Raw genomic sequence first — 20791 nt, forward strand, 5'->3', positions numbered from 1 at the left:
CTTTACAACATGTACGGTGTCTACAGAATTACACACACGAACACGCCCATTTATTTCATTCACTAAACATACATTTACTTTTTTTTTGAACCACCAAACATACATTTACTAAAGAGTGTTATTAATGGAGATAATTGTAGTTAAATATTTGAACTTGCATGTAACGTGTTGAACATAGTAGAAAACATCATCGGGTAGTTCGAGACGCCTTGTCCAAATTACTTCAAAACCAGAGGCTTACGGATTTTTTGTCCCCCTCTCATAACCACCAGACGAGTCCACATAGTTGCCCACACAAATCTATTCACGTAAATCAACCTAATTAACTATAGGTGGATTTTGTTTTTTGATATTAGAATCTCTAAAAGGGGTTGCATGTATACGAACGTGCAAACGCAGAGGGGTGTCTTAGGCTGTCGTGTCAGCATGACATAAGCTGACCTCATCATCACCGCTTTAGCCGTTCCTTGACTGGCCTGAACGGACCCGCCTACGCAGTTGAAAACTTTCTCGGACTCTCTCAAGCCGAAACCATATAAAATGACAATAGTGCCCTTTAAATATATACACTACAACAAGATGTTTAACCCCAATTACAAGCAAGTTGAGAATGGGTTAATGTTTGTACTTTGTAGTAAAAACAATTAGCACGCCCACGTTATTTCTTTTGAGTGTATGATTACGCTATAATTTCTTAGAACAAATGAAAAAGGAGTTGTTGTTTTTAATAAAGTAGTCCTTTTGCATATACAATTATTTATAGTAAAAAGAAAATAGTTATGTTTGAAGAGTTTACACTTTACAGTTGAAAGATACAAACAAGAGGAGGTAGAAACTGACTAGAAATAATAATAATTGAGAGACAAAAAAATATAGTAAGAACATTAGATAATTGAAAATAACGTCAAAAAGGAGGAAGGAGATTGAGTATGGTTTACGCCAAAAAATTAATAATAAAGAAAAGGAGCTGTTTGTATCGTCTTCTACCTTATAAAAACATACCATTCTTGTTTCCCTCTTCCTACACCGCATTCTCTCTTCTTCCTCGTTCTTGATTTTTTTTTTTTAATCTCCTCTGTTAAGATCCATGGATAATGTTAAGCTCGTGAAGAATGGTGTTATGAGATTACCACCTGGATTCAGGTTTCATCCCACTGATGAGGAGCTTGTGGTTCAGTATCTCAAGAGAAAAGTCCTTTCTTCTCCATTACCAGCTTCCATCATTTCTGACTTTGATGTTTGCAGAGCTGATCCTTGGGACTTACCTGGTTGGTTTTCTCATTGAAAGTTTTCTTTTCTTGGTCTCGAACCAGCGACCTTATCAAACTCTCTTTATGTGCAGGCAGTTTGGAGAAAGAGAGGTACTTCTTTAGCACAAGGGAAGCCAAGTACCCAAATGGGAACCGCTCTAATAGAGCAACCGGTTCCGGTTATTGGAAAGCTACCGGTATTGATAAACGGGTTGTGACCTCTAGAGGAAATCAAATCGTTGGTTTGAAGAAAACACTTGTGTTCTACAAAGGCAAACCACCTCATGGCTCAAGAACCGATTGGATCATGCATGAATATCGTCTCTCTTCTTCTCCTCCGGTACAATTTTCTTCCAATATCCCGGTTTAATATCCGGTTTTCTTCTCCATTTATTTTTCACCTAAATTTATTTTTCATTTTCTCTGCAGAGTTCTATGGGCCCTACTCAGAACTGGGTTCTTTGTCGTATCTTCCTGAAGAAGAGAGCCGGTAACAGCGATGAGGGAGATAACCGGAATCTTGTTTATGATAATGAACATATTGAAATTACTACAACAAACCAAACCGAAGATAAGACCAAACCAATCTTCTTTGATTTCATGAGAAAAGAAAGGACTACGGACTTGAACCTTTTGCCGGGCTCTCCTACTTCCGACCACGCTTCAAGTGGACTCACGACGGAGATTTTCTCTTCTGATGAAGAGACCAGTAGTAGTTGCAATAGTTTCAGAAGAAATCTTTAATTTAATTTCATATGTTTTTGACTATCTTAATAATTTAATATCAATACGACTCTCCTTCCTTTTTTCCCATTTTTTTACTTGAAAACGAATCTTTGTCCTGCTCTTTCGTTAACTAGTTGAGTTTTGGCTTCGACTGGTGACACGTAGTATTAGAGTTGAGTTACAATAAAATGTACGATTTGATGTAACTTGTAGTAAAAACTATGTGGTAGAAACTGTAGATTTATGTGGTGAGTTCGCAGTAAAAATGTGAGTTATTATTTTATTAATATTATTTGATTGGTAACATTTTTGATGTATAAGTCGCAGTATATATTATTTAAAATATAAATAATATTTTAATAATAAAATAAATAAATCAAAATTAACTAAGGATGTTGAAATTTTGTGTACATGAATTTTTAATTACCAAACAATATTAAAAAATAAAAATTAATAGAAAAAATTAATTGACTATTTAATTGGAACTTATACAAATATTTTATTTACATAACTTTTTAATCACCAAAGAAAATTAACAACTAAAGTTATAGATTTTTTTAACTAATTAAAATGAAAATGTGATTTTAAAAAAGCTTTTTTGGTAAATTAGAGAAAAACTTTGGCTAACTAGTATATAACCATAATAAATTGTTAAGTATATTGTATTAAATAATATAAACTAAACGTAAAGGCTACGTGTTATTGTAATTTTTCTAAATTGTTAATATTCAAAAGGTAGTGGGTAGTTAATTGACAAACTCAAACTTTTCTTTAACTCAAATCTTAATACATGAGCTTTTTGTTGATGTAGATTTTAGATTTGAGTTATCATTTTTACAAAGGCTATAACTCAAAATTGTAACTCAATTATAATCAACTATAACTCAAACACAACTTCAAAATCTTAAAACTAATTCATGATTGGTAACATTTTTGATTTATATGCTTAACTCAACCTAAATCAAGTGTACTACATGTTACCAATCAAAGCCTTTGTCTAAATGATTAACCACCCTATTCAAGAAAAATGTATTAAGCTTATTATTCCCTACCAAAACTTCAATTCTCCTCCCAATCGTCCACTTCTTGAAATAATTTTTTTTTTTTTATCAAAGAAATAAATATGTTTATAAGTAAATTTTTTTTGATAAATTGTGAATATCTTTACGAGAGTAAACGTTGAGGTTACAAGATCTTGTTAAAGTCGTTGTACAATTTTAGGTTATACACTTTACTTGGATATACTATCACAAAAGGAAAATGTATTTTTGGAAAAGAAAGGGGAGAAGCAATCGCTTACTACAAGTTGGTTTGTGTTTTTCTCTACATGACTTGACAAGCCCATGCTGAATATTTGAAGTATTCAAAACAAAAATTATAGTAGTCTAGTTCTGATTAGTAAAAAGGTATTTGTATTATTATTATGAAAGTGGAAATTATTGCGGTTGTTATGATTTCCTCTCTGCACGTGACCGTGTAATTGCTAATATGTGTGTGTGTGTATATACCTATTTTGTGTATTTTATTTTATTGTTTGACGGCATTTAGATGTATTTAGGCCAGCTCCAATGGAACTGCAAAACACTATTTTATTGTGATTTTTGCACCAAATCATCTCCAATGGGACTGCAAAAATTACACCATTTTAGTGTAACACTAAAATTTGACACCAAATTTGGTGTGACACTATTCACCACACTAAAACACTATTCATCCCACTAAAACACTATTCACTTATTTTATTACTAAAACATACAATTAAATAAATAATAAATAAAAAACTTAATACATATAATATTATAAAATAATTTTAGTGTGAAGTTTAGTGTTATGGTTGGAGAAGACTTTGGTTTTAGTGTTGAAATTACACTAAAATAGTGTGGTTTTAACACTAAAATAGTGTTTGTGGTTGGAGATGCCCTTATGTAGTCGGGTGTATATGATTACATTATGCATGGAGGATTACAACTAAATAAGGTAATAATGGCACGGAGAGGCTGTCAAAGAGAGCTTTTTGTGCAGAAAACGTAATAAAACTGTGATGAGTATTTATCTCCTTTATTGTCTAAAAGGTCATAATTATTCGGTGGAAACCACAAATTACAAAATTTACTCTTTTCAAACTGAGATCCAAAGCAAAAATAATAATAAAAATACTATTCGTTGTTTACAATGATGTGATCTGATTTCAAATAAGGTCCCCACCATGAAAATGATTTAGTTTAGGTTGAATCTTTCCAAAACTTGTAAGTGGTAAGTTAGTTTTAATTTGGGGACTCCTTTGTTTTTATAAATGCTACATATTTTACTTTTCTTTTTGTGCACTGCCACCTTTTTACTTCAAATTAATTCTACGATATATTATATATAAGGGCAGTATGGCGATTAACTTAGTGCTATAAGTTAATGGAAGTTTTAACTTATTTTATGAACAAAAGAACAAACAAGCATATAATTATGAGCTTCAAAGAGTCACCATAAGAACCAAATTCCGTGAGGATAACATATTTGAGGAGGATCAAATCTCTCTCTACTTATCGATATATTCCATTCCAATCTTCAAACCTACTCCAGTTGAAAAAAAAACATTCTATGTTAAGTTATACTGAGTTCTATTTCAACATCATATGTTACTGTTGTCTCCATCGAGTTACTATGCCTTACGTAACTGAATTGAAAAGTTAGGTAATGGTCTGATGAGTGTTCGACCTAGTGAGACACAAAACCTACCAAGGAACTAAGGAAGAATTACGCAATTAAATATTTGAATTAATGAAACAATTCCATCGATGTATGTAAGATAGTATATCATTAACTCGTAGTTTCATTTCCCCCATTGACAAATTTTCCACAAAAAAAAAAATGATATTACAAGTTGATATAACTATGTTACATAGAAACGGAAGCGGGTACGTGGAAGCGGAAGCATATGGAAGCGCAGAAGCGAGATTTTTTAAAAAATTAGGAAGCGGATACGTATTGGAAACGTATCCATATATATATATATATATATGAATATATATACATATGTAAGATTATTTTTTAAAATCTAAAACTAAAAATTATATGATTTAAATTTAAAATAAAGCATTTATTTTCAAATGACTTCATATTTAAACTGTGAAAATACACATAAATTAAATTAAATAAATAATATTATATTTTTTCAATTCCTTATAATTAATTGACATAATATATTTGAATATATGATCTATCTTTAATAAAAACCTCAATGCATAAAGATAATTTATAGTATTAGTTTTAATATTTGTATATTTCTATTCTCTCTATTCAATACTATTAAAATTTGGATTATATATAAATTAAAAACTATAATTTTATATTTTTATTGATATAAGACATTGTTTTTTTTAAATGGAAGCGTGATTCCAAAATGGAATCGTAAGCTTCCAATGTGTTTTTAAAGAGAATATTTTAGAAGCGTTTTGGAAGCGAGATTCCGTAAGCTTCCACAAGGTTCCGATTCCGATTCCGGTTCCAAAGCGGGAATCGGACGTCCGATGAAGCTTCCGTGCAACATAAGATATACATAACAAAGATTTTGTTTTAGACTTCATACATACGTTTATTGATTTTAAGGGAAAAAACTATATGATAAAACGTCGGTATATGCATTTTAACTTATGTTAAATAACTTAGTCGAAGTATATAACAAGACCATGTGTTTTTTTAATAACAAGACCATGTTACCCGATAGATATCATATCATATATTTGTTATTTTTTTATTAATCCGAACATATTCGATATTAGTGGTGCTTGACATATGGTTGCGATTTCTTGTACTTGCAAGAAATCCGAATCATCTTAGTGATTATCGATTCATGAGTCAAATTAATTAACACCTTTATTTTACATTCTTTTAATAATATTCTACGGATTGTTTCCATGTTCCGTAAGCAACAAGGAAAGGTAAAGAATATATCTCCGGACCCTAAGAGAAAACGTCCGCTTGGATTCGTACGGCATTATTACCAATAGATAGTGGATGGTGGATTTGTTCAATTTTTTTGTTCTGTTTTCCTCACAAGTTACTTCTTTGACTCCCATTATGCGTAGGGATATTATTTAAGATTTGGCCCGCTACATGTGGGCGTATACATACTCAAATGATTTGAAACATATCTATCTAACTTACTCTATACAACATATCTATCTAAAGGGTATTTATTTCCACCCACAAAAAAATAAAGGCTAATAGTTTTTCCATTTTTGGTTATATTGGAATACCATAGAGAACAGAACGCTGTATTAATAAGTTTGTTATGCAAAACATACATAATAAATAGGGCTGTTCAATATGGTAAAACCGAACCGTACCGAACCGAACCGAACCGAAATAGACAATATGGTTTGGTTTTGGTATATACCATATAAACCGAATGGATATAATTTTCTAAAAACCGTAGGATTTGGATATGGTTTGGTATATAACCGATTAAACCGAATAAACCGAACAAAACCGATTAAAAGTAGAAACATGTAAATATGTATCTATTTTATAACAATACATGAAAATCTATCTGTTACATAATTTAAATTTGTGTTAATAATTATTACCATGATTTTATAGTAATAAAAAATCTTAATTTGTAAAACACTTGAACTATAACTAAATAACAATACATCGCAATTCAGACATCTTATTTTCTAAGTCTTTTTTGATCTTTTTGATTTATTTTAGTCTTCACTAAATTAATATGAAGATTATAAATTTGATGGACAATAATTAATGGAAAATTTTCAATTGAAAAAACATGACTTTAATGAACACTAAATATGGAAGAGTGAAAAAACTTTTCTTTTGTTTCATATTTTTATTTTCAAAATTTCAAGCTTTGATTTTAGTTATAGATTTGATTATTTTATTTGATGGTAGAAGCATTTTTACTTTTTTGTTCATTTATTTGAACATGTAATAGGTTTTTAATAAATGAGTGTGTTGACAATATGACTCTAAAATTCATATAATATGATCTCAAACAAAATAATTATGTTTTTTGGTATAAAACCGAATAAACCGAAAACCAACGGTATATAAACCGAACCGAACTGAAGTAAATATGGATTTAGAATGGTAGTTATATTTTACTAACCGAAATACCGAAAACCGAAAAAAACCGAACCGAAACCGAAATATTGGAAGATATTTGAATTAACTTATCCAAAATAAAAACAAATGCATTATTGTAAAAAGTAAGTAGTTCACAAAAATGTATTGCTAAAATAAAATAAAGAAATCAGTCTTTATTAATTCTAAAAGTAGATGCCACATCGTTGATGCGCTGAAATCTACACTGATCAAATAATGTATTGACAGAAAGCCACTGGCAGTCTGAAATATAAAATATTGAATCTAGTCGTTGAGGAAAAAATAAGTAAATTTTGGTTGGACATTTTGTTCTTTGCTTGTTCTGAATATGTAGAAAGTGAGTGGAAGGATGGTTTATATATATAGGGTCATGCATATCAGTATAGAATAGTATGATTTTGTATTTAATAGTTAGATTTTGTGGAGTCAATCACGGTAAAGATCTATATTGTATATGTAAATTACTTAATATAGATGAGAATATACCCTTTTTATACTTCAAAATCATTTGAATTATTAATAGAATTTATTAGATAACGAAGGTGAAAATATGAGTGAATCCCGTAGAAATTTAATAAATTAATCCCGTAGAAACAGAGTAATGTTATTTTGGTAGAGGTTGAGTGAGAAATCGAAAGAAGGTTGATCAAGCAAGGTGTTTGTTGCTGCATTTTGATGATCAAACTGGATTAATTTTAAATTATGAGGAATTTTTATGGAAAAAACGTGATCAAGCTCTGCCTTTTGTTGTTGCACTTTGATGGTCAAGTAACTTCATTGGATAAAAGTAGAGCGAGAATCGAAAAACATTGTGCAGGAAATACCGTTGAAATTGTTAAGTTTTATAAGATAATAAATGATAATTAATTTTTTTAAATAGTTAATATTAATTTAGTGGCATTCACTTGTAATTATTGAGGAAAACTAAAGGCTAAGTATTATTTGTACTCCTGTTTTAATAGTATAGATACTATTTTGATTTTTTTTTAAATGCTAATTTTGAGATTTGCTCTATGACTATTCACTTAGCACCTATAGTATTAGTTTTGATATTTCAATATATTAAATTGATATATGTAATATGTGATATTTAAGTGGTAAGATGAGACTTGAGAGTGATATAGAAATACAATAGTATTCCGATAATGAGATCTGACTTGCGTCTCTACTTCAGTATTTCCTATAGTTCGCAGTCACAGTGACGATCATGGTAGTGACATGTATAATATATAGACTCATCAAAATATATATAGAATATCTATACGTACGTAGATCCGAATTCCATTTTAAATATTCGTGTCACAAGTTTTCCCGTTTGAAACACAATCCAATTCCGTTCTCTCATCTCTGCTTGCGTCTAGTGACAAGAAGCAAAGTGCAAATCAAAGTTACCTTCCTTTTATGCAGTTTATAATAATTATCATTAAAACTAACAGCCAGTGTATACATAAAAAAATATTAAAGAAAAGAGGATAAAATGAAGAAGAGAAGGTGGAAAGAGTCGTATAAGGCTGACTTGTGTTTCGTGAGATTCAACTTTGTATAAAATTCCAAGTGGGCTGCGACTTGCGGAGACGTGGGAGACCCACACACTTTCACCCATTACTCACACGCTTTTTCTTTTACTCATATTGCATTGTTATGTGTCACTTCCACCAACCACATTCATTAATATGTATATATATATATATGTATATTCACCTTAGATTTACTTCTTTTTTTGGATCAGATGTTAAATATTATTACCAAATTTCAAATTTGTGATAGAAATTACAAAAAAAACTGAAAACGGAATGCACAAATCGAAACTGAACAACATCAGTGAAAAACGACATTGCAACAAAGCCATAGCACAGTAACTAGCCTAATAACCAGCTAAGTAGCGAAGCTGGCTGAGACCAAGCGAACCGAAAGGTCAAAGAAGGAGAAGTCGGTTGCCGTGAGCTACCGAGAGATAAGCGCTCTCAAACCTAGCTACGACTCCTACAACTTCCGACAATTCTAGCCTGACACAAACGGAGCCGAAGAATCAAAGCACGGACCTACCGAGAAATCAGACAACCACAACCTTCCAGAGGCGTGCCTACAGTGTATTGAAAAAGGCATTCGCTTTAGGCCCTCGATTAATATGAATTTTTTTAGGGCCCCAAAATTTAAAATAAATTTATAATCTAATGGTTTAGGCTTATTTTTAAAAAACCCTTTCTACATAGTAGACTAATATACATAAACTTATTCTTTTACAGGGTTAGATTTGTGTATTTGGTGAAAACGATATATCATATTACAAAATTGTTTTCATTATAGTTGTAAATAAGTTTATTTTTAAAATTTGCCTTAGGCCCCTGAAACTCTTCGCACGGCACTGCAACCTTCGACGGCAAAAGAATGAACCTCCATGTGACCATGCCGTCGTTCGGAAAGCATGTCTAGAAATTGCGTTTCCAAACCTGACCCTTCGTGACCGTCTACATTCGGTTAATTTGTAAAATGGAAAACTTTTCTACACTCGGAGTTGTAAAACAAATAACAAATATCCATAATAACAAATCAATGCACGCAAACATAAACTACAAAATGCAAACGTAGAAAGTAAAGGGTACGCTAACGCTAATGTTTTCACAAAAAAAAAGTAAAGGATATGCTAATGCAAACATTTTCACAAGAAACACTACGAAGGTGGAGAAAGTGCATCATCATTCATAAAAAAAAGTAATATAATTCTCTTGAATCCAATCATTTCCATTTTTTCTCTCTCAACCACCACACCATAATTAAACTACATAAAACACACGAAGGAACCTAGTTGGGTAAGCAAACTCATATAAACCCAAGAGAATCTCTTATAATTTATTTAATCATTTTTTTCTTTATTTGGGTTTAAGAGCCAGAATCTCTTTATGTCTCTTGCCTGTTCCCATAAGACCTATTAGAAAGCATTTAAAGAATAGAATGAGGTCAGTCCCCAAAGCCATATTGCCTAGATACTAAGCAAAACTAGAGATGTGACTCTCCCCATATTCATTTCTTGATGATAATACAAACCTAACCCTTATAATTAATCACTTAAGGTTTATAACTTCATATCATCATCAACCACATCGTGATGTCTATTTAATCACCCTTCGTATACAATATTCTAAGAAAAAGAATCTCCGAAGTTAATCCAACCGGTTGAAACTATTATGGGAGGTAGAACGGGTCCTGACTTGGAGTAAAGAGTAGGGAACTAAATGATCCGGAAGTTTTCGGCTACATTAAAATATAGGTGAAGTACCCAAAAATTTGTGTTTGATATTTTGTGTCAAGATTGCGTGCGAAGAAGCAAAACCCCTTGTAAGGGAGTGACTTGAGGATCAGCTTCAGCTTTCTGGGACATAATGACAAATAACAAATGGGTTTGAAATAGGAGCAGTTTTACTTACATCACATGTTTAGCTTTCCTCTCGTGGTCCTCTTTTTTCTCCAATCTCTAAGCAAATCCTACACATGTCTTGAAAAACTTGTAAACCATGGACCCCATTAAGGATTCAGTTGTATCTTCCTTAATTGACCCGTTCAGGAGGCATGATTAGACATTTATAGCTAAGAACTAATCCCAAAGGCATTAAAATTCTTGCTATAGATAGACATCTAAATGGTCCCAAAGAACCTAACAAATTAAACCACTTCACACGCTGAAGAGGCAACTCTTACTGGTTCCAGATTCGAACAAAGCAGAAGAGTTACAAAGCTTTGAACATTAAAACCAGTAGACAAGGCATATGCTTGGTGACAACTACAGTTGCACACCTGTACATCACTAAAAATTTATCTGCCTTTTCATCTTTGCACGCAACTCCCTATATATCAGTCTATCAAAACTCCATTACAAAAAGAATGAAAACATATTCAAAGTTGCTAATGATTATTTACATGACGTGATATCGCCCTAATCAAAGAGTCATAAGAGAAGTTTACTACTTTTGTCTAACCTAAACAGAACAAAAGAGCAAATTTATGCCAACAGGGAGAAAAGAAACACAAAGCAGCAATATATTTTGTAACTAATAAGTAATCATGCTTCAATAGTTTGTACTATGCTTCAATTTAAAGATAAATTGCTATTAGCCATGTTCGTTTCTTAACCGCAAGACACAGCGGCAGCGGCCAAAAATTAAACCTGTTATCACGCCATCACACAACACCGATGAAGCACCGGCAACTTGTTATCCAGTCGCAGCGGCAAGTAACTACAGGAAAAAAGGACGCTGAAATTTTTAGCGGCATTGCGTCTAGTTTTTTCTGTCTCCGGAAATCCATTAGCGTCTACTTCAGCTTTAGATTCTATTATTCTGGTCACCGTTGCAGTACTTTTTCTTGCCGCAGCCGCTAGACGCAATGGTTAAGAAACGAACAGGGCTATTATCTACATGACCTCGATTGACAGGGAAGTATACCAAAATACTTACTCTCTAGGGGTTTAAGAAACACAGTCTTCACATATTATCTACATTTCGATTAGTCAAGACTAGGAATCATTTTTGGTCAATTTTTTAGGAAAAAAATATAATACGTTCCATAAATAACTATGTTTTAAAATAAAATAAAAAATGCCCGGAAACATCAGTAAAAACTACAAACATCGAACTGATGAGTCTGATGTTAAGATCTTTGCATATGGATCCCAAGCGATTTATCAAGACGGGTTTTAATGTATTAAATTGACATGAACACGATAATTATATCATTGCTTGAAAGATAAACAACAAATATCATCCAGTTTTCTGATTCACCAAGTTTATATTTGTAATGTTGGGCTCATGTTAAACAAACTCCGGATCCTTACAAACGATTTTGGGCCTTATCCATGAGCAAATTCTATATTTACTTTTTGGTCCAGAGCCATAACAAGCAGCGTTCAAACTATGCAGCTTATAACATGCCAGGCTCAAACGGGTAGTACCATACTTACCTGTGAGTTTTTAAAGAGGATGAAGAATCTCTACGTGGAGAGCCTTGTTTCATAGCCAAGAAGCGGACAAGAGTCAAGACACTAGACGATACAGACAATTGTATACATTCATTTCCTCACACATTCTAGTGGGTTATCCTTTCAATTTCTTTTAGGTACAAGCAACAGAACGACTCGACTTCACATTCAATTTTAATAAGAAAACAATCATGCAGGGAGTGCGAAGCTGGGTTGCTTCCACTGTGGCGGATCCATCACCAGACAAGGATCAGATTTCTCAAAGTCAGCAACCTGCATACATATCAATCATATGAATCGAACTATCTTTAATACAAATGAATAAATTGTGGGCAGGCAAGAAGAAGACATATTAAAAAAAAATCACCTTATTCCCACACTGAGGGCAATGGTGGTACTTATTCCACAGGCAATCCATTGAAGGGCAGAGAAAGCAGAACCCAAGCATAAATGGCATCATGCAAGCAACCACAGCAGCTACACCTGGTTTAGATCTGTTCCCAGATCACAAACAGAGACAAAGGTAAAACAAGAGAACCACAAATCTCATGCTCTAAAAACACTTTCTATCTACAGACATCTGAAAAATATAGCCTCTAGACACGAATGCTTAGACTTCATTAACCTTATAAGCTGCTTATAGCGCAAATTCGTAATCCATTCACTTACGGGCCTGAGTTTGTTCATATACAAAGCGTACATTCATTAAGCAAAACAACTTTATATCGTTCAGAAACGCTCTATAGCTAACAAAAGTTCGAGAATCTCCTACTCAAAACCACTGGCAAGTAACAGAGGCGATGAACATCTCTTCTGTAGATTCATTTCCGCATCAAACAGGGCAGATCCAAGTACACGATCAATTGAAACGGATCGTAAGCAATATCTTTTTTTGAATTATACAAAGGTATACTGGCCCCACATAAATGATCCAGACTAGTCACGTGTTGCCACGTGTTGGTTCTCTGTCTCATGTGATGCCGAAATGTTAATTCTCTAGTAAATGTTAATTCCCTAGTGAGCAAGATTCAAATCCAGGTGGCCGTACTCACAGCTGTAAGCCCTTTAACAGTAGAGCTAGAAGCCCCGGTTGATCGTAAGCAATATCGAATTGCAGATTCACATAGATAATCAATAATCGAGTTGTAGAGCGATTACAAACAATGAGCTCTGGAGGAGTTACCTGATACTGGTGAGGCCAGTGTTGCCGCAATAGAGGCAATTGAAAGGAGCGGGAGTGTCCCGGTATATCGTCTGCTGGATCGGAGCACCCATCGGATCTCCGTAGATAGCGTCCGGCGGCACGATTCCGGCTTGATACGGGTTGTGTCCCGCGTAGTACGGAACTCCGATCACCGTTTCTCCCTCTTTCGACATCCTTATCTTCACCACGTACAGTCAACGATTGAGACGAAGCAAAGCTGATTCCAAGAAAATCGAAATTTTCCAGGGAAATTGCAACAAGGAAGATGATCTCGTTTCAAAGCAAAGTCCAAGCTAATGGGCCTTCTTACGATTAATGGGCCTTCTTATTAAGAATTTAAAACCCAAATCGGGCCCAATAGGCCTAATAATTGAACTTTTCTTACATTGCGTGTCCGTACTTGAACAGAATGTGAATTTTTAAGGCTTTTTCCTATCTACGTAAGACAGTCCTTGTCGCTGACACGTCAACCTTTCTAGTATGTTTCTGTAATCCTTGTTTTTGATATTCTTATGTAACAGGGAAGATAAATCCAATCTAGAAACCCACCGAGGGTTCGAAGGTTGGTGAATCAAAGCCCAGGAGAAGATCACTGCGGAAGAAAGATCATCTCTAGAACAAGGATTTTAATGGTGATAATGGATTATGATGTTTGATGAATGATGATGACGATAGAGAGAAGAAGACTAAAGAGGAATTATGTTTAATGTTATTAATTGATTCTCCCGTAAATGAGAAATGGATTACATATAGTGTTTACTAAACCAAAAGACTAAACCAAATAGATAACCGGTTTATCCTATAACAATACTCCCTTGTTGAGAACATCCTTGTCCTCAAGGATGATAAGAGCTTGGTGCTGAAACCATCATAACATCTCTGTTGATCTTTCTCTCCTAACATCTCTGGTGGTCTTTGTGGATGGAATACTTCATCGACACAAACTTCAGCAAACCAATGATTAAAACAACCAAGATTACCAGCCATTAAAGTAAGCTCCAACTTTTGTACCTCCCTGCAGTATCTGCTTTGCCCCAACTTAATCTTGAGAGCCTGTAGTTGTGCCTCATTCATGCCTTTCTCTTGTCTCTTATCCTTGTACTTGAATAACCAAGCTTTTAACTGAGACAGCTCAATAGTTCTTCTGACTTCAGCATGAGGTGATATCACCTCTTCTCTTGCTTGGCCAGTGGTGTAATAGCTCAACACATCTTCATTTCTAGTATCAAGTGCAGCCTCATCATGTAGCTCCAGTTCTGAAACAATTGGAAATGGTTTATACTTCCATTTATGTTTCACTTGGAACATCTCTTTACCAAAGAGAAAATGATTGAAGCCTGCATGATCTTGCATCCCTTGCTTGTTAGAATAGGATATTCTGTTAGTAGATATGATACGATCTTTTGTATATTCGGTAGTTACGATACTTGTGTAACAGTGTAACAACCTTGGCTATATATGCCTTGTTAATAACATAACTCTCCTCAAGGAGATTCATCCACTTTCATGGTATCAGAGCTATAACGCTCCCGAACCTTTTCTTCTCAAAATTTCTCTCATTTCTTTTCTTTCTCTATCTCTCGCTCTATTTCTTCCTTTTCTCTCTCGATCCATATGGCGGCTCCACTGGCTCATCATGAACGAGCGTTTGGTGTTACCAACATCAAAAACCATATTCCGCTCATCCTTGATCTTGATGATCACAACTATGATGCGTGGCGTGAACTCTTCCACACGCACTGTCTTGCTTTTGATGTCTCTGGTCATATTGATGGCACCGCTGTCCCTACCGATGACGATGACGCGGCCTGGTTCAAGCGTGATGGTTTGGTTAAGCTTTGGCTTTATGGAACACTGAAACCAAAACTCTTTCGCAGCTCTTTCAAAACTGGAGGAACGGCACGAGACATCTGGATTCGTATCGAGAATCAGTTTCGCAACAACAAGGAAGCACGTGCAATACAACTTGACAATGAACTGCGAACCACTGAGATTGGGGACTTGACCATACAAGCGTACTGTCAGAAACTTCGATCACTGTCTGATCTCCTCACAAACGTGGATGCACCGGTAACAGACAGGACACTGGTCATGTATCTTCTCAATGGACTTAATGATAAGTTCGACAATATCATCAATGTGATTAAACATCGTGAACCATTCCCTACGTTTGAGTCTGCACAAAACATGTTGGAGATGGAAGAAAAGCGTGTCAACAAAATTGTGAAACCAACGACTTCAACATCCTCCACGTCTTCAACTCCAACTGCTCTCACCGTTGCTGATGACAAATCAATCTCATCGTCGGCAAAACCTCTCAATCATGGCTACAACAACAACAATAACAGAGGAAGACGAAACAACAACAGAGGAAGAGGTCGTGGAAACAACAACCGCTACAACAATCACAACAATTGGTCTCCTTATGGTTACTGGCCAGTTCAGTACCAACAATGGCCACAACAACCACAATTTGTGCCTCCACAACAGTTTTGGGGACAAGGCCCGTCTTCTCAACAGTTTCAGTCGCAGCGCGGGTTGCTTGGATCACGTCCATCAACACCTCAGCAAGGCAATCTTGTCATGGCTTCTCCACAGCTCACAACAGATTTTGCTCAAGCCTTCAACACCATGACCTTAGCTGACCCTGCTGCTGCAGATTGGTACATGGATTCTGGTGCGACCAGTCACATGTCTGCCAATGAAGGTATTCTCAAGTCTAAACTTAATAACGGAATCAATCAATGTGTCATTGTTGGTAACGGTTCTCGGATTCCGGTTATCTCCACTGGAAACACCACTCTTTCTTCTCCTAATCGTTCTTTGTCTCTTAATAATGTCCTTATTACTCCTCAAATTGTAAAGAACTTAATCTCGGTGAGAAAATTCACCCGAGACAATTTCTGTTCTGTTGAGTTTGATCCGTTTGGGTTTTCTGTGAAGGACCTTCATACTCGGACGGTTCTTCTGCGCAGTAACAGCTCCGGAGATCTCTACTCCATTCCGGCTGATCTCTCTACCTCTTCAAACGTCTCGACTGCTCTTCTGTCTTTCTCGCCGAACCTATGGCACAAGAGACTAGCTCATCTCAATAAAAACTCTTTTCATTCTTTACGTTCTAAGTATTTGATTTCTTGTAATAATGACAACTTCTCTTCTTCATGTGAAGTTTGTCAACTTGGGAAACAAGTAAAACAACCATTTTATAAATCAATTTCTTCAACTACTCGTCCATTTCAAATCATTCATTCGGATTTATGGACTTCTCCTACTCCAAGTATAAGTGGTTTCAAATACTACATTTTATTCTTGGATGATTTCTCTCACTTTGTTTGGGCTTTCCCTTTAAAACGAAAATCTGATACTTTCTCTACATTTCAACAATTTAACTCCTATGTGGAAACTCAGTTCAAAACTCAGATTCAATCTTTCCAATGTGATAATGGGGGTGAGTATCAAAACACTCGTTTTCAAACTTTCTTTGCGTCTAAGGGTATTCAATTTCGGTTCTCTTGTCCTCACACCTCTCAACAGAATGGCAAATCTGAACGTATGATCCGGACTATCAACAACTCCATTCGTTGTCTCCTCTTTCAGGCTCATCTTCCTTCTTCTTACTGGGTAGAGGCTCTCAATGCTTCTGTTCACATATTAAACATTTTGCCTTCTGTTTCTATTCAGAACCAAATACCCTTTACGGTTCTATTTCAGAAACAACCAAGGTATGATCATCTCAAAGTGTTTGGATGTCTCTGTTTCCCAAATCTTAATCATTCTTTTCTGTCCAAACTTGCTCCTCGCTCAACACCATGCTTGTTTCTTGGTTATCCATCTCAACATAGTGGATATCGTTGTCTTGATCTAAAGACAAACAAAATTATTCTTTCTCGTCATGTTTTCTTTGATGAAACAGTCTTCCCTGCAGCTCAAAAAGCTACTTCTTCATCGGATTATCAATTTCTTCAACCTGATGAGGAACCGTCCCCTTTGTTTAAAGCTATTCTTCAAACAGGTTCCCAACCGGCTCCTGCTATTCCTCCTTTGCCGGCTACTTCAAACACTCCATCCACAGTTACTCTTCCTCCTCTGCCGCAACCTCAACCTGTCCCGGCTCCTTCTCATGCTATGCGGACACGCGGTAAGGATGGCATTACTAAGCCAAAGAAACAGTTTTCACTTCTTTCCTCTGTTTCACCTTTGCCTAACAGTCACAAAACTGCTTTACTGGATCCAAACTGGAAACCAGCAATGGACGATGCTTTTGATTCTTTTATTGAGACTAAGACTTGGGATCTTGTACCGAGACCAAGCAACACTAATATTGTTCGTTGTATGTGGCTTTCCAAGCATAAGCTCGATGCAGATGGGAAGCCGTTTAAACACAAACCACGGTTGGTTGCAAATGGCAAATCTCAGGAAGAGGGAGTCGACTACAATGAAACTTTCAGTCCAGTTGTCAAACCAGTTACAATCCGAACCGTTCTTGATGTCAGTCTAGCAAATGATTGGCCAATACATCAGTTAGATGTCAAAAATGCGTTCTTGCATGGCTTGCTTGATGAGACAATATATATGCATCAACCACCAGGATATCAGGACGCAGAGCATCCGGAATATGTCTGTCGACTCAACAAAGCGATTTATGGATTGAAACAGGCTCCGCGTGCATGGAACTCTCGCTTTGCGTCTTTTGTAACTAAAATGGGTTTCAAATGCAGTAAAAGTGATGCCTCGTTGTACATCTTCAACAAAGGCTCTCGTCGCGCCTATCTTCTACTATATGTAGATGATATAATCTTGACAGCTTCTGACGACAAGTTCCTGAATCAGATCATCAACAAGCTGAAGACTGAGTTTCCGATGTCAGATTCTGGTAAATTACACTTCTTCCTTGGTGTTAAAGCAGAGTATATCAACGGTGGCATCTTTCTCAGTCAGCAAGCGTATGCAAAGGATATCATTCAGCGCGCAGGAATGACAGGTTGCAAACCTCTAGCCACACCTGTTGACTTGAATGCCAAGTTAAAGCTTGAAGAAGGTGAACGTGTACCAGACCCAACTCAATATCGCAAACTTGCGGGTGCTCTCCAGTATTTAACTTTCACACGTCCCGACATCGCCTATGCAGTTCATCAGATATGTCTTTACATGCATGATCCACGTTTACCGCATCTCCATGCTTTGAAACGTATCATACGTTACTTGCAAGGCACGTCAGGATTTGGGCTTCAGCTTCTTAAGGGCTCTATACAGGAGTTGGTGGCTTACTCTGATGCGGACTGGGCTGGTTGTCCGGACACTCGCCGCTCAACCTCTGGCTACTGTGTCTTCTTGGGCTCTAATCTGGTTTCTTGGTCATCAAAACGGCAGCCTACAGTTTCACGCTCGAGTGCTGAGTCTGAGTATAAAGGGATCGCAAATGCCGTAGCTGAACTAACTTGGATACGCAATCTCTTGTTTGAACTCGGTCATCCTCTTTCTAAGGCTTCAATTGTCTATTGTGACAATGTCAGCTCTGTCTACATGACTCAAAATCCAGTTAGACATCAACGCACGAAGCATGTAGAAATTGATCTTCATTTTGTTCGCGAGAAGGTTGCTCTTGGGCATGTCAAAGTTCTATTTGTTCCATCCTCTCTACAGTTTGCAGACATTTTCACGAAAGGTCTGCCCACCACCTTGTTCAACGACTTCCGAACCAGTCTCACCTTACGACAAGGCCACGATTCGACTGAGGGAGGGTGTTAGAATAGGATATTCTGTTAGTAGATATGATACGATCTTTTGTATATTCGGTAGTTACGATACTTGTGTAACAGTGTAACAACCTTGGCTATATATGCCTTGTTAATAACATAACTCTCCTCAAGGAGATTCATCCACTTTCATTGCTGTGACCAGTTTGCATACTCTGTGAAATTCCTTTTTATGCCGCATCTTGAAAATAGTGCAACCGTCACGTCCTTAATAGTTTCCCAAAGTAGTCTCATACGTATATCAGTAGCAGCCAACTCTTTCACAGAGTTTGGGATGAGCCACTCATATCCAGCTTGAATTTCTTTTCCCGGTTTAAGTAACATCAATAAACTCTCTACACAAGTCTCATGAAAGTTCGACGTTAACTTCAACATGCCGCCACGATTCTGATAAGTTTCATGCCAATCCAAATGAGCTGCTTTAGCTGATAACCCGCCAGGCTCCCATACACGCTCAGCCATTTTCTCTGATGTTGCTGCGGAAAACCACAAGCTTCGCCGTTTCTCTGACCAGTACCACTGAGCTGCTTCAGTTGGTAACCCACCTGGCTCCCATATGCGTTCCGCCTTCTGAGATTGCTTACCCATCATGTGTTTGATCTTTTCTCCAAGATATAAGGTCATCTTTTCTTGTGCAACACTTTCACTTTGATGTTCTCTCTGACCTGCAGCATCTACAATCTGCAAAACTGAAGTGAAACACTCCAACGGTTTGGAAAGAGAATCATGCTTCATCACAGTTTCGGTAACAGGTTCATAGGATTCAGCCAAAGTATCTTCAACAGTGAGTTCGTCATCACCTTCAGTCACAACAATCGCTACTGCTTTGTGCTTTAGATTATGACCAGGAATATCAACCTCTTCACAGAAGACACACAATCCCATTTCCATTCTTTCATACATCTCTTCACATGAGTATTTCAGAGGAATAATACCTTTAGGTTTGCTCTTTCCATGGATCATGTCTGGAGGATCAGGAGGCTTCTTTGGCAGGAGAGAAGTAACTGAAGAAGTAGACAACAGAGCTTGGCGTCCAAATCCGTCATGGCGCCGCTCCATTTTTGGATTTTCAACCACAGAAACTTCCTGTTGTTTGTTGCCCACCATCTGCTCGACGAAATTACCCAGAGGGTTTTCGAAGTTTCTGAACATTTCTCGACCACCGGAAGCGTTCCTTGCTAGCATCTGATGATTTCGTACATCTACCACCTCACAAACATTCGGGAGCTTGAGTAAAACAGATTCGTCACCTTCTGGATTGAGAGGGTTTTCAGCCTTTTTCTTCAGATTCAGCTCTTCTGGTTTTGATAGTGCAGAAGAGATCATGGAGGTTGTATCACACAATTTCTTCAGATCGTTTCTTGCTTCACGAATTATACTGAGCATCTCACGAAGAGTTTCTGCGGACAGATTCGCCATAGGGTTGTAGTTGGAAGACGGAGTCCGAGAACCGTAAGGCTCTGATACCAATGTAACAGGAAAGATAAATCCAATCTAGAAACCCACCGAGGGTTCGAAGGTTGGTGAATCAAAGCCCAGGAGAAGATCACTGCGGAAGAAAGATCATCTCTAGAACAAGGATTTTAATGGTGATAATGGATTATGATGTTTGATGAATGATGATGACGATAGAGAGAAGAAGACTAAAGAGGAATTATGTTTAATGTTATTAATTGATTCTCCCGTAAATGAGAAATGGATTACATATAGTGTTTACTAAACCAAAAGACTAAACCAAATAGATAACCGGTTTATCCTATAACATCTTATT

General features: G+C 36.1%; 3 protein-coding genes across 5 annotated transcripts in view; 1 reads left to right on the plus strand and 2 right to left on the minus strand.

Annotated features, from left to right (window-relative positions):
- Positions 1-20765, minus strand: part of LOC117132179 — a 32597-nt gene extending 11832 nt beyond the window's left edge. Inside the window, exons 1-2 of one of the 2 annotated variants that reach the window (XM_033285936.1) lie at positions 19153-20765; positions 14038-14620 (exon numbers count right to left, since the gene is read on the minus strand). In XM_033285936.1, coding sequence (XP_033141827.1) covers positions 14038-14620; positions 19153-20439 — 1870 coding nt within the window. In that variant the 5' untranslated portion in view covers positions 20440-20765. Of the gene's footprint in view, positions 1-14037; positions 14626-19152 lie in introns of both variants that reach the window. The other variant, XM_033285935.1, reaches the window with a different exon arrangement.
- On the plus strand, positions 982-2123 carry LOC103850849 (NAC domain-containing protein 83). Its single transcript, XM_009127643.3, has 3 exons — positions 982-1268; positions 1343-1590; positions 1680-2123. Exons 1-3 carry the CDS (start codon positions 1088-1090, stop codon positions 1992-1994), a joined length of 744 nt encoding a protein of 247 aa, XP_009125891.1. The 5' UTR covers positions 982-1087; the 3' UTR covers positions 1995-2123.
- Positions 11832-13547, minus strand: LOC103850852 (GSH-induced LITAF domain protein). 2 transcript variants are annotated; one of them, XM_033285942.1, is made up of 4 exons: positions 13244-13547; positions 12428-12554; positions 12201-12333; positions 11832-12162 (listed from the first exon to the last, which is right to left on the minus strand). In XM_033285942.1, exons 1-3 carry the CDS (start codon positions 13435-13437, stop codon positions 12250-12252), a joined length of 405 nt encoding a protein of 134 aa, XP_033141833.1. In that variant the 5' UTR covers positions 13438-13547; the 3' UTR covers positions 11832-12162; positions 12201-12249. The 2 variants fall into 2 exon arrangements, with proteins under 2 accessions (XP_033141833.1, XP_009125892.1); XM_009127644.3 differs by having other exon boundaries at positions 12056-12333; positions 13244-13545.
- Positions 20766-20791: the final 26 nt, after the last annotated feature.

The sequence above is a fragment of the Brassica rapa genome, chromosome A02 (genome assembly GCF_000309985.2).
Source record: "Brassica rapa cultivar Chiifu-401-42 chromosome A02, CAAS_Brap_v3.01, whole genome shotgun sequence".
In the NCBI taxonomy this organism is placed as follows: domain Eukaryota; kingdom Viridiplantae; phylum Streptophyta; class Magnoliopsida; order Brassicales; family Brassicaceae; genus Brassica; species Brassica rapa.